At 42.8% G+C, this 15,281-nt stretch overlaps 1 protein-coding gene across 1 annotated transcript in view; it reads right to left on the reverse strand.

Annotated features, from left to right (window-relative positions):
• Nucleotides 1–9,801, reverse strand: part of efna2a (ephrin-A2a) — a 69,377-nt gene extending 59,576 nt beyond the window's left edge. The window contains exon 1 of the mRNA XM_041060577.1: nucleotides 9,659–9,801. Coding sequence (XP_040916511.1) covers nucleotides 9,659–9,801 — 143 coding nt within the window. The remainder of the gene's footprint in view (nucleotides 1–9,658) is intronic.
• Nucleotides 9,802–15,281: the final 5,480 nt, after the last annotated feature.

A 15,281-nucleotide genomic window follows, 5' to 3' on the forward strand; every position in this document is an offset into this window, starting at 1 on the left:
AATTAAACGATTTCTCCTTGCCTTGTCTGATGGATTACAATGCAAATGATTCACTCGCTCCTTCTTTTGTTTGACTTTCCACTCCTACTGTTTCAAAATCTACCGGGGATTTTTTTGGACGAGGATGAAAAACTGGTTTTCATTACTGCTCCAACACATGCACGTCCTATGTGCACATACACACTCGTACAAACCCAAGCCAAGAGTCTCATGATGCTATTGTGCCGGCTGACAAGGAGAAAATAACCTTGTTGTCATAAACACATGGTCCAAACAATTTGAGGGGGAACTTGGTTGCCAAAATTTTTTGTTACAAAGAAACATCTGAGCGATTATCTCGGAAAGTTACCGGGGTCAGCTCTTAATTAGGTTTAGTCTCACCTACACTGATGGCATGCGGAAAACTGAGAAGGGAGGCATCTTTCCATCTCTCAAGCACATCTTCTCTTTCTCAGTTCTAAATGCCAACTCTCTCATTCTAAAAGCTGTGTGCACCAGAGGGCATCTTTAACACTGGGCGAGGCTCCATGCTAAAGGCCAGTGTTTCCCCTGTAATACCAGCCCCTCAACACTCACCTGCTGGGACTATCCAACCATGTTCTTATAGCTGCCTTTTCTGCAGCGACGCTGGTGTATGTCTGCCTGACTCATGCTTCCAGAAGTAATCTGCCTCTTCCTGCATCTTTCTCAACACCGCTGATTTCCACCACTTTCCCTCTCTTTTCCACCTAATTTCTCTTTCTTCTGCATGTCTCCTTCCTTTGCTTTGATTCCACTTTCTCTGCCACAAGCTCGTTTCTTTGTAAAAAAAAAAAAAAAAAAAAACGACTGAAATGGCCTTGTCTTTGTGATAAACTCAAAATCTTTTTCATATTCTTCATATTGAGTGTCCCTAATCCCTCAAGCAGATCTCTCTGCTTCCCCCCTCTTTTTTGTCTCTTAGGGCCAGTCCGAGGCGTAGCCAGACAGTGGGGTATGTGTTATTATCAGTCTTCAGCTGGTCTATATGAAGACTGAGCAGCTGAGGTCCCATCAGAGCAACAGCCAGACAGAAGTGAAAGAGTCCTATTCTTTCGCTCTGCTAACACAATCAGCACAACCAGCCGGGACCTGAGGAAAAGTATTACAGGGGAGCAGAAACAAGGATGGAGCAGGAATGACAATGCTCATTGTTCGCCATGTATTGAGTGCAGTCGGAGATCTTTGATATTCTAGGCTAGTATCTGCCTATTTTGTCCTCTCTTATTCATGCTTTCATTCTTTCATCCTGTCTGTTGGCCTCAGTCTCTTCTTAAAACTCCTGGCTCACTGACTTTCTCTGTCTCCTGGCTGGAACTGTTTCTCTCTCTCTCTATCTCGCGCTCTCTCTCTCTCTTCATTAAAACAACAACTCCTGGGATCTCCCCAGGTTGTTTCGGAGCACTTACATCATCATCACCATCACTGCCATAGTCATTATCATCAACAAACCTCATTAGTGGAAGGTAGCAACAGAAGCAGTAGCACTGCAGAGTAATATCTTTACTCGTTCTTTCAACCTGCTCCTCTGCATGAACAATCAAACACGGAGGGGGGGAAGTTAAGTAAACATTTCATATCGCATTACAGATTCAGTGCCATGCGGCTGACATACTAAACAGATCATTACGCTCCTATGGGCAGATCAAATGATGATGATATTTTGCAGCATGCACAGACACACTCGAGGGCAGGATTGAAAATCTGAAAAAGAGCACCTTTCTCTGAAAAATGCATGGGAGAGGTCTGGTTTCTTTCACTCTGGGGTAACATTTTTTTTGGGGGGGAAACCTACTTTGAAAAAGAAATCATTTCTAAGACAAGGATTATGATTCTTAGCCAGTACCTTAATAACAGAAAGAAGAAAATCCTTGATCCTGAATAGAAAGAAAGATATTAGTGTTGAAATAAAATCACAGGGGGGCTTGAGATGTTTCTCAATCTGACATTGATTTTCAGTTCTAATTGATATGACACATGACTGGCAGCGCAAATGAACTCAGGAGCCTGGGTTGTCACAGCTTGTCATGACAAGGTGAAGATCAAGTGTCATACATGGTAGAAATAGAAGAAAAATCAAAAGGTACCCTGATTAAAAGTTACAGAATACATTACCAATTTACAAGCTGAATTCTTCCTCTGACATTTTGCAATTCATGCAATGTGCAATTAGACATTTAAAAAAAAAAAAGTTATTTTCCTGCAATTTCATTATCAGCACTATGGTCATCAGAAATACAACAATTAAGCCATCAACCTTCTGGCATCAACATCACGAAAAGGTCAACATTTTCCTATGTACCTGTGCAACAGGTAAGGATTAGACTACACCTAATGTGGAATTTATGTGCTTTTAAAATAGTTGGGATTTCTCAACTTCCTGCTGCCATCAGCTGACTGATTGTAAAGAAAAAGACAACTAATCCGACAGTGATACAAAAATGCTGAAATCAGGGACAACAAAAAGGAAAGATGACTGAAACTGATTTCATCAGCAAACTCCCATTTTGTTTAGTTTATTTTAGGTAGTTTGTCTTGACTGCAATTAATTTTTCTTCACAAAAAATATTCTGCAGGGTTTGATGTGTAAAATGACAAGGCAATAGTACTAAAAAAGTCCATAACTCTTACCTTAAACCCAAGTTGGTATCCTCAATCAGCTCTTTTCCTAGGCAAAACACTTCTGACTTGTCATAGCAGGAAAATCACAGGTGCAATTAATCACATTAACGATGCTGTGCCAGTAAACCAGCATGCTTAGTGAGTCTGCCTCTGAAATACCTGAATGCAATGCAGCCATCATTAATGCAAAAAAATGTTAAAATGTTTTAAAAGTCAGTGTCTCTACTTTAAAAACAGCCTGTTGCTCTTTTTTTTTTTTGTTTAACCAGGAGTTAAAGCCTAGACCCAAATTAAATTTTCAGAGATAGAAAAAATAGAAAAGAGAGATCCTTGTATTTAAGAAGCTGGAACGGTTTTAGCTATGCCATGGCTCTAGAGAAGGCAACTATCTGATGGTTTGCCATGAAATTTTGTACAAACATTCTTGGACGAATCTTCCTGACTTTGGTGATCTACAGACAAATACCAGCAAAATGAATGACATTCACATCAGCCTCAGCTGTACTTTGTGTTTAGTGCTAATTAGCAAATGTTAGCGTGAGGTCATGTAAAACTAAGACGTGGCCATGGTAAACATTATACCTGCTAAACATCAGTATGTTAGCTTTGTCACTGTGAGCATGACATTAGCATTTAGCTCATTGTCTGTTGTGCCTAAGTAGAATTTCACAGCGCCCCCAGCATGGCTGTATATTTCTACGATTGCTGCAAGATAAATTACCTACACTGTCAATTATCAATATTGTTGATTAATTCTAATTCCATTGACTCATTGATTAAATGACTTAATAGTTCCAGCACTAATAAAGTCCGGGACTTATTTCCATTGTCCATCCATCTTTATATTAAATAAATAGCATCCTACAGAATAACTGTTACTGTGACATGTTCAACACTTGATCTAATTTAGTGGGAAAATGGTGTGAACCAGAGGTTTGTTTTGGAAAGTGACAGACGTGTTTTTATCAAAACCAGCATTGCAAATCATGAGACTTATCAGAATATGTCGATATTGTGCATGGGACTCCCTCTATCTGATGGTCATACATGCCTTGTTTGCTCCACTGTGTAAATGCGTCTCTTCAGAAGATTCACATCACAGCCCTGTATGTTTCCCCTCTCTCGACTGAGATGATTAAAATGCAGAAGTCTGATTTTTTTTTTTATTAAATAGAAGCACAATAACAGAAGACTCACTTTTTGACTTTCATGCTGTAACTAAAGGAAATGGCAGTGCATTTAATATCAGAAGCAGACAAACTGTTCCACTCTAATGCCCCTGCATATTCAGATGACCTCCTCCTGCCAATCACTGTATTGAATGTGCTGATGACTAAGATCAGCTACACTAGATCTTGTTATGTAACTGTCTCTCCTGCTGAGCAGGGAGAAATAATTTGCGAGGTAGGAGCCTCGACTTTAATTACTCTAAGTATCATTTTTAGCTGGGTGTGAGACGCTCTGGATCCCACAGATAACTCCTGAGATGGGTTTCTCTCAACATGAACTATGGCATGGCTGACATTTTAAACAAACACATACGCAGTGCAATCATGTAGGTCATAGCAAATGTATGTAACCTGATGTAGTGCAGCTTTATGCGTTTAGAAAGAGCTTGCCTGAGGCAGTGTGGACAGTGCAGGCTCCTGTACAAGAAAAAACATGCTAACCACATCCCAGCGGGACAGGAGAAGGGGGGGGGGGGGGGGTGATATAAGAGAGGAGAGATAAGAGAGAGTGGAAGATGAGAGCTTGATCGGAAGACACAAAGACAGAGAGGAAGAAAAGAGAGAGGATGGAGGGAAAGAGAGGTGGAGTGGGTGGTGGTGGTGGCAGTGGAGGATGGATTTAACCCAGGGGCAGGTTTGAGTCTGACAAACTGTCAGTAACTGAGCAGGGGTGACAACAAGTCTACATGTAAATTGGATACAAATTTGTGTATGTGTGTGTCTGTATGTGTGTGGTAGGGCTGAGGAAGTGCTAGTGACTACACATATCACTGGGCGCCACAGGGGACGCGATGGAAAGACTGTGTATGTGTGTGTGGGTTTATGCGCAAGGACTCCTGGTGTGCTAGATTGTGGACAGCGTGTTTGTTACGTGTGTGTATGTACGTGTGCGTGCATATGAAACTTTCTGTGTGCAGAATATGTATGAGTGTGTGGGTGCTCAGTGCATAAGACACTTCTTCCTCAAAGGCTGTGTGGGTGCATGTGTGTGTGTGTCTCCAAGGAGATAGATTCTGTCCCATAGAATGAGAGTGTCGTCAACCATCAGCGCTTCTCACTGACATGGAGTTCCTCAAAGACACAGAGATGAAGAGAGAGTAGAGAGGAGGAAGAAAAGGAAAAGAAAGTCTTTTGAAGGATAAACCATGGGATTAGATAAGGTGCTCCTTCTGGACCATTGAACCAGTGTATGTGTTTGTGTCTGCTGTGTGCGTGTGTGTGTGTGTGTGTGCGTGTGTGTCTGTGTGTGTGTGTGTGTGCGTGCAGAGGACAGCCCATTGCTCTGAGCACATTAGCTGCACGGAGTGAACAAAGCCCCTCACCTGCAAGCTTTATAATATGGGTCTGAGAGCCAGTGGGGGCTGTGTGTGTGTGTGTGTGTATGTGTGTGTGTGTGTGTGTGTGTGCACATGCAGTTTGTGTGCCAGCCAACAAGAGGAAAAAGGATGGGTTTTTACTCAGACAGCCAGTTTGGGTGTACGTGCATATGAGTGTGTGCATGTGTGTCCCATATCTAGCTTCCAGTGACTGTGTGTGTGTGTGTGTGTGTGTGTGTGTGTGTGTGTGTGTGTGTGTGCGCAACAGCAGGTAAACAGACAAATGGAGGCTGCCTAACCTTGTATTCAATGGACAGCCATTCTGGTTGTATGTGATTGTGTGTGTGAGTTTGTGACCTAAATCTCGCTGCGACTGGTGTGTAAGTGCACACATGTATGTTGTTTGTGTGTGATCCTCCTATATTCCTTCCTGCATGTGGCATAAATCCCTTTATGTGGGTCTGGGAGATTTCCAGATCCTGTTCCAGTGTTGCAGCATTGTTGTGATAATGTGTGTTATGGTACTTTGTTACTGTGCAGAACCACGTATCTCATCACAGCAGGAGGATGGACAACACTCTGAGTGTGTGTGAGTGTGCTGCTCCACACTGTGACCAGAAGTGTCCAGAGCTGTTTGAATTGGATTATCTCATACATTTTCTATTATCCAGCAAGACCTTGAAAGAGATAGGCCTGTTAAGAGCCAGGGCCCTTGATATAAAGGGTTTGGCCAATTTGTAGTGTGCCTCCTCTCTCAAGGAGAAACATTTGTTTAAGTCATTTTATTTATCTTGACTTATCTGGGTTAGACTCATTGAGATCAAGGCACTCCTAAACAGACCCAACCAACACACTGGCAGCTCTATTAATTAGCAGGTAAAAAAAAAACAATTAAAACATGTCAGTGTGGATGGTGATTAATCCCAGAAAAGTGCACGAGTGAAATAGAGCAAACAAGGCTGTGGTAGACAGAGAGGAAGAAGACAAACAGTAACTGAAGCAACTGAGAAACATCCCCAGCTCTGAAAAATATGGAGCAACAGTGTCCACAGCCATAGCAAGGCTTTAAAGGGTCAGTTCACCCAAATTACATAAAACATTTGTCCACCTTAGTGGCTTCTGTCACTCCAATACAATGGAGGTAAATATAATTTCAGTGTGGTGGTGTGATATAGACAATTATCTAAATAAGCCAAAAACTAAACCAAAACTATGGCTGGATACATAGATCTAGGGCAACATAGAAAAATATATTGTTTTTGTAATTTATGGTCCAGTCAAAAATATTGACTGGTTTAATGTCCACAACAGATGTAAAACTGGTCCATTGATTAACATCGATTAATCGAGTAATTGTTAAACGAGAAGACATTAAAATCACCCATGTAACCCATATAGATCACGTCCTGCAGTGCTCCAAGCTTCTCCTGTGTTAAGACAAAGTCAGAATGAAACTGGGGCTGCAGTGGCGCTAATGTAGCCAGCGTTATGTTTGGCACTATTTCAGAAAAGTTGTCACATGTTCCTCCACTGTGTTGTGACTCATCGCTTCATGCAGTTTTCCCACAATCCCCTTTCTTTGGAGACACAAAGTTTATGCTGGCTCTACAAAACAGTGAGCGAAATTCCAAGTCAGTGCTCGTGATCCTGTAGAGAACACCCTTGTCAAGCTGTTTTGGTGGGAGAGACTTTTGATGAGCACAATGAGAGACAACACACCCTGATAGCTCAATACAAGTTGTGTGTTTGATGTAGTGTGATAAATTGAGTCACACACAGCTGTTCATTTTCTCAGCTGTTTGTGTCATTTCGCTGCCTCAGACAATAGCTGCTGTTTGGATGTGATGCATTAGTCCTGGATTTGGTCTCTGAGCTTCTCATTAGTTATTGGTGACTAAAGTGCCATTTAAAGCCACCATTTTATTTTTGTGCTGGAATAGTGCGTCATCTGTGACATATTAGCCTACATCAAATTTGCCAAGGAAGACTGCACACACATCAGTTAAGGTTACAAAATACAAGATAAATCTAACTTGAACCAGTTGTTCCCAAACTTTTTGGCTTGTTATCCTTTACAAAGAGGCAGTGTCTTGTTTGTGGCCCCTTGCCAAATTTGAGAAACCTGTAAATTGTTAGCATTTCCACCAGAGAGTAATCTTCCCCCTTAAAAGACTCAATTAGTTTCATTTACTGTAAACACCTTATCCACGGTTTCCCAAAAAAAAAAGCAAAGATCAGAGAAAGCCCCCCAAAAAATCAATACAAATTTGTGTTGCAGATCTTCTTCCTATTCCCTTCCTCATTAATCAAGTCATGACTGCTCAGATTTATCTTGTGACCCTCCAGAGAGGGGGGTGGGGGGCAGACCCCTAGTTTGGAAAACTGCATATAAAACAGTTAAAACTAGCTCCACCATGACCACCTACAACAGTGAAGTGCTGCTTACACGCTGATGTATCAGTATTAGCAATCTAATGATGTCATTTATAATAATGTACGAGTCTCAGGGGCCATTTTTCTGCAGAACCAGGACTTTTACTTTTGATACTTTCAGCAAATTGTGCTGATCGCACTTCTGTGCTCTTACTTTGTTGGGATTTTAAATACAAGACTCTTATAATGGAGTTGTTTTGAATTGTTGTATTGGTACTAGGTGTTACTTCATCCACCAGTGCAATTTGGAGAATAACTCATTTCCTCTTCCCAGTAAGTTTGCAAACCTTGGACTTTGTTTACCAGTATGATTGTGTTTCTTGCTCTACTGGATTTCTTTTTGGCAGCTTCAGCTCGGTGAATACAATCTCGTAGTATTTTGGCCAAAATTTTGCAAATAAAACCAAAATTGCAGTAAAACATAATTATGCTGTAACTTTTACATGAATTTGGGGGATTTTTGTGTCTGTTTCCTCATCTCTTTTTGACAGTCCCCACTCTCTCAAAAACCTGCCAATAATCCTCAAAGTTTAGAGGGAGAATTAGCGTTAGATCAGAGTTGAGGAATGAATGTTGTCAGCGGAAGGTCCTCACAAGTGCAGCGGGGACTGACTTGTGTGTATGCAGAAAAAAAAAAGGCGCAGCATGAGCAATGACAGTGCCAGGGTCTAACAGGGGGAACCAACCTCACCAGGGCTCCAGAGCCTAGATTCATTGCTTTAGTAGCAATGCATTTTTGATGTGCCCCCTTTCTGCTTCAACTTCTCTGTACGACCCTGACGGAATAACAGCGCCCCCAGCAACCATCCATATAGCTTAAATTTACCATGTGATCTTTGCAACGTGTAGGTGTTTGTGTGTACATATACATGCGTGTGTGCGGTGAGAAAAGAAGGAGCACGGAGTGACGAAAAGAAAGGCAGAGAGAGAGAGAGAGAGAGAGAGAGAGAGAGAGAGGGAGACGGCGAGAAAGGGAGAAAATGTTCCCCCTTGCCTGTTAAATATTTGAGAAGCCTTCTGTGGAAAAGTGATGCAGTCAGAGACAGGCCTGTTAGCTCAGTGTGTGTGCATATGCCCTTGTGTGTGTGTGTGTGTGTGTGTGTGTGTGTTTGGTTGATGCAGAGAGAGAGACAGGCCTGTTAGTTTGGACTAATTCAGCCATGAGTGAGGGAGAGTGAGCACTTTCGCTGTTTATTTATCTACCTGGGAGAGAGAGGCAGGACACAAAAAAAAGAAGAGGGAGAGAGAGAGGAAGAGGAAGCGGTGAGAAAGTGAGCGAGAGAGAGAGAGAGAGAGAGAGAGAGAGAGAGAGAGAGAGAGAGAGAGAGAGAGAGAGAGGCAGGCCAGGTTGTCACAAACCATTAGACAGACGGATCCAGTGTGCTCTGCCCCATGTCAATGAGAGGCCTGGCTAAAGACAGTCGTGTGTGTGTGTGTGTGTTTTTTTGTGTGTGTTGATGCGTGTGCAGGGTTGTGTCTGTGTGTGTTTGTTTATTTATGGCTGTGGTTTATGCCCAAGTGCTTGCAATGGAAAGAGAAATAATGTGTGCATGTGTTTACTGGCACAAGTCGCTGAAATTAGCTGAAAGAAAGGTAAAGGCTTTGTGTGTGAGAGTGAGAGAGAGACTGAGAGGAAGAGTAAATCTCTAGACATTGATGAGAGGAGGCAAGATGCCCTCATTGTCTAAGACAAAAGGCTCCCTGTGCCTCAGAACAAAATATCCACTTGTGTGCATCTGTGAGTGTGTGTATGTGTATTTGCTGCTTGCTCATTGTAAAAAGGCAAAAGCATCTATCTTACAATATTCATCCAAAACACTGCTGAAACAGGAAGAAAAACTGATTAAATACAAAAAAAAAAAAAAAAAAAGATGTGGTCAGACAGCATGTGTTAAAAATAATGGAAGTGTGTAGTTCATTTCAAGGTCCAACTGCATGCTGGGAATGTTTATAATTATTTTGAGAGCCATACATGGCAGGCAGATGAACAATGTTTCACACAGAGAGACAGACAGACACACACACACTCTTAGAACTCACTTGGGATTGGAGCTGTTCCAGTAGACAGCGTGTCTGTCAAATATGATCTTCTCCTCTGCCCACACGGACACCCAGGACAGGATGGTCAGCACCACCACCTCCATCACACACCTCTGCCCGAGCTGGCACAACATCATAGACATCCAGGGGGAATCTCTCTCTCTCTCTCTTTAAGTGGGATCAGGCTTTCACTGCACTGCTGCTGATGCTGCTGCAGAAATCCTCTCTAGATCATTAATGTCCGTCTGCGCGTCTTTGGACAAATCGGGTCGGCGGTTCATGGATCGTTAACTGGCTTGATGCGAGTTCCGATAACCTCAAGGGTGTTTCAACTCATACTGGATGGCTGAAATTCACTTTCAAACTTGATCGGCCGCAGACGGAAGAGCGGGATTCACATGATATTTACAAGCGCGTCGTCGGCAGGATGCTGCGAGTGCGTCTCTTCTGCAAGGTCCGAAACTTTTCTCCCATTACGCGCAGCCGGGGAGACAGATGCGCTACCTGGATTTGACCCCCCCTCCTCCTTTCTCCGCGATATTACAATTAATCACCTTTCAGATTTCATCCGAGGTTTGTAATTCTATCAGCGGTATCGTTTCTCATAAGCAGACACAAGACAACGTCCAAATCGGCCGTCATAATTGTTTACCCAGATTTGTGTTGAGCCTGGCGCACGCTTTGTTCGCTCCTCTCGCAACGCAAATCTCTTCACGGCGTTAAACTACGTCCACTTGACCTTTTCTCTTATCGCCTTTCAAGGAAATACATTCCGGACAGACGTTCGCCCTCCTTTACGATGTTTTCAGTCCAAACTTATCACACCACAATAACTGCGAGACAAGAGCATCCTCCTCACACAACCGCAAGCGCTTACAGCATCTCAACTTGGTGATCCCTCCGCTGTGACTGGCTCCAATCCAATGTGACTCCAGTCGCGCTGCGCCTTCACTTTCTGTGCGTCACGCTGACCGGCGCAGCCAGAGAGCCGCTGGTGATCACAGCTTTAATCCGAACATGCTCCAGTGCAACCTCCACCTATGGCGGCAAACAACACTCACCGGCACCCTGATTTGGCGTAGACTAAGTAACCCCCACCCCCCTCTCTCTCCCCATCTCGCTCTCTTTCTTTCTGCGCGGGCGGGGTCTGTGGCCGTGCCGTGCCGCGCTGCCTCCGGGGATTTGGGGCTGGCTGACATCACTGCGCCCAGGCTATACAGAAACGACAAAGTATGGAGTAAAACCCCCAACTCAGTTAAAGATTTTGTTGATTTTGAGAAAGTAAACTGGAGCTTTTTTAGTGGGACACGAATTATTGTTATTGTTATGAATTCGTGTAAACAAAGGAATCAGCAATTGTAGTTTTCCAGAGAGAAACTAGAAATTAGCTGCTGCCTCTATTTGTGATTGTTTACTTGTCATGACTTAAGTCACAAATCACCGCCACAACCATCTGCTTGACTGAAGGCGGTTTATCGCATCTGGGCTTGTAAAGCATCCATGAAGTTCACGGTCAGTTTGAAAGCTGCAGCCTGATGGATGGGGCTCAGGGAGAGAGAAAGAGGGCGTCTGATGGATCACTGGAACTGTGGAGTCATTTTCCATCAGTGTTCATTAAGCCCAAAGGGCAAGCGAAGGCAGAACCAAGTCTAAAACCTGTGAGCCATAAACCTCCAGATAGCGCTGTGTGACAGAGCGCTGCCACCCCTGCTGCCTCTGTCCTGCGTGCGTGTGCGCACAACCCTCTGCAAAAACATATCCATCTTGCGTATTTAGTCTCAGAGCCAACAGAGTGAGATATAGTAACTACACTGTTTCCACAAAGTGCTCCATGATTTTTCTAACGTGTCGATATTCTGAGCACAATGGGCTCCAGCGAGGATCAATCCACTCTCAACAAGATGGGAATTGATTCGAGAAAATTATTTGAAACGAGTTCATTTGCTCTCTTTAAAAGGCCATCGCCACCTTAGTAAAATGAATCGAGAGGAATGCGATTTATAGACTCAACAGAAAAGCAGAGAACGGGATTTTCTGCAGCGTACAAAGTCTTTCCCAAAATCAGACTGACTGACTTCTCCCACCTTCCCTGATTCTAACGGGCCCCTGTTATAATTTTAAACTGAACCTTTCTGCAGCTCCATCTCTCACATCTTATTGTGCCTCTCGGTTGGATCCATTATGCAAAGTGTCCTAGTTTTTGCTTTGCCCTGCTCTGCCTGGGAAGTAATGCCTATAATTTGGGCTGCTGAATTCAGGCAGGGAGAGAACCCATGCACCCCCATAACCCAAATACAGCTGCATGTTGTCCGCCTCTCTGGATGAATTATTCAACATCTGTCTGAGGCGTGCATATGTAAACAGGTGGATAGTCTCCTGATGGCTTTTTTAAGGGGAGCCACTACAGACTTAAGACATCCTTCACCTCAGCTTCAGGCTTTTCCTCCTCTGCTGTGTCACTCTGAGAGTGAATCTAAATCTCATGTAAGCTGTGCAGACTAAACAGTAATGGGGGGGATTCAGATATGAGGGACTCTTAAGTGATCCTAAATCTAAATTAATGTGGGTCAGAGAGTCAGAGTATGGATACATGCCTTCTTAAAAGGGTGTTAAATCCTGGAATTTATAGCCAGTTAAGTCTGTGATTGCTCTGCAGTTTAACTCTGCTCAGAAAGAGACATAAATTACTGACATATGAATAATCTCCCAGCTGCAGAACTTAAAACACACAACAGATGAATGTACATCTTTTCAAGGTGTTGACAAACACAGCGTCTATTCAATTTAAGCCAACTTTCAAGTCCCACACATGTAGCCTCTTTATTTTAACATCAGTGACTAACAGGCTGCTGTGGGAATTGAACATGTCACAAATTATATACGGGACAATCTCTTGAACCACTTGTGCACCCCGGCCCCATTCAGCCACCACCAGGATCGCATTTGTGTGTGGCCTTGGTGTTTGCCTGTATTTGCTTGATTAGAGGCCGCAGTACTAATGTAAATAAATGTTGCCAGATGTGGCTGGATCAGTACCCCACATGGTTTCGTTTAGTCCTGTGCACACAGCCCTGGATGAAGCCAGAACATCCCAAGGGTCTGGATTCTGCAAAACAAATGGAGAGTAGGCTGGGTTATGGTTACACAAATGGCACGCTAATCAAGTTAAAAGAACAAATGTGGAGAAGTTTTAGACACAGCTTCAGACGTTGTAACAGAGCCTAAAGCATATACAGTATGGCTTCTGTCTTTGCTGTCAACTTTTGGATCAGAGTAATTTTGGAAAATAAATATTTATCCTTGCTGTACATGCCTGCCAGTTTCAGTTTTTTAATGTGTCTCAACAGATTAAATTGAGATTAAGTACCATATTTTTTGAGCCAGTGACTTCTGGAAATTGGTAACCTAGAAACCCCACAAATCTATGTTTGGATCTTTTTTACTTTGAGCTGCTCTTCCACCCAATTATGCAATCTCTTTGCATTTCACCATATTCCAAAGAGGATTCGGTGTAGGCTGCTCTCTGCTCTAAATTACTCTTGGTACACAGTTAAATACTAAGATGCAGCAAGTAAACAAGAGTCTGAGGTATCAAAGCAGCATCAAAGCATCAAGTTGCTGCTGTGGAGTTTCCTGACAGGCATGGATACACAGCGAACTGCAAAGATGTTTTTAAAAAGGCACCTGAACATGAGATATCAAGAGACTGGTTGCACTCCTTGGCAAATGTGACCATGTTCTAATGACTTGTGGATAACATTAAAACAGAGTACTGCCTTCTTTTCGCATCCTAAAACATGCTGTGGAGATGTTTGTGTGATGTTGGTTGAACTCAGCAAGTGTCTTCAGTCTGGTATGTGTCTGTTACTGTGACCTTCAGACATCACTCCCTATGCAAAGTAATAACAGAAGAGAAACAGTGCCTTTACTGCGGAATTCACAGCAACTGGGAGCTCATTATATGTTTAAGACCACACTCCGCAAGTTGCTGGGATTATACAAGAAAATCCAGCTGCTCTCAGTCACAAATACAGACACCGCTGGACTCAATTCTCCTTTTCTCTCATTTGTCCCTCTCAAAAAGTCGAGAAGATCTGAGGTTAATCCTCTCCACTGCTGTGTAAGGAAGTCGAAGAGGGAAAAAAAGGTATAATGCCAGAAAGCCCAAGGAGGCACTTGAGATTAAGCCACTAACTATTGACATTGTGTGAGTGACAGGTAAAGTCACCTCTGCTTAACAGCCTTTGGTTACTACCAGAGAGCAAGACCTCCCCCTATTGGTCCAGAAGGTGTATAACCAGTTTGTCACTGGGATGTTTTTACACCTACATCTCTCACACCCCCTGAGGAACTTAGTGATAAACATGGATGCCAGATATGCCCGATAGCAATGCTCGTGATTTATCTTAATTATGCATCTAAACAGATACAGCAACTTTGTTTCCACAGCAACATGGCTCCTCTCCTTAGAGTGAGACAAACCTGCTAAAATGAAAAGGTCAAAGCAGAGCACAGGAGCATGAGGGATTATTCAGAATCATCGAGAATAGCAAGTATCCAGCACTGCATATCAAATTAACTCTCCTCCCTGCCATCATCGCCGCAGCTGTTTCATCAAAGGATTGTAACGGGATTGAGCTGAGCCCAGATGAGCAGTCAGTCAAGTTTCAGATGGGATGAGTGCGAAGTTGGAAACACAGCAAAAGATTTAAAAAAAAAAACCCACCAGTAGTAAAACAGGATGGGAAATGTAGAAAATGTTACGAGATGTTAACCGATAAGGAGCAGCAGGTCCACAGGACAGAGAGGAAGGGACAGAAACCAAATGAGGCCAGATGAAAGAAGAAACAAACTAAAGATTTATTGAAGGCAGCAGAAGATGCAAGAGACAAGAACAGAATGGTAAAGGGGGAGGGGGGGGAGCGGGGCACATACAGAGACACTTCTGTGTTCAGATAGGTTTAATGACTTTGTGTTACAAAAGTTTTTTTTGTTTTTACAGCTCCAGAGAGCTAAATAGGTCTGTATTGTCTTATCAAAATATACATGTTTTGAACGTAAAGTGGATATAATCCAAATGATTTTGTGGTACAAAAACATGAATATATACAACCATCAACCCCGCTTCATACAATAACCCCACCCCGCCCCCATATAAAAAAAAGGAGAGAAAAATAAAAGCTTTTAACAAAAACTGAAAGGCAAATAATCTTCTACACTGTCAACATCACAGCTAGGACTGTGGATCAATTAAGTATCCATTCCAACGCGATCTCCATCCGGATCGATCTTTGTAAAGTCAAACAAACAAGGGGTGCAATCTACAGTATACGCTGTTACCCAAAACATATTTTAACTTCATGTGACTTTTGTCTAAGGCATTTGAGGGACAGAAAAAAGGGAAATTGAAGCCTGTTTTTTTTGTGGAACAGCAGGAATGTGAAAAAAACCTATAAGAAGTCACAACACTACAAAACAGCAGGGATAGAAGATACTTTGGTCCTTAACAGCAATAACCGTCTGCAGCTACATGAAGCTTCGTTAAATCATGCATAATAATCTTTTACAAAAATAGAGACAGAGCGCATCTGTATCTGGTCCAAGACTAGAGTGGTCGAGGCGG

The sequence above is a fragment of the Toxotes jaculatrix genome, chromosome 17, assembly GCF_017976425.1.
Source record: "Toxotes jaculatrix isolate fToxJac2 chromosome 17, fToxJac2.pri, whole genome shotgun sequence".
In the NCBI taxonomy this organism is placed as follows: Eukaryota; Metazoa; Chordata; class Actinopteri; family Toxotidae; genus Toxotes; species Toxotes jaculatrix.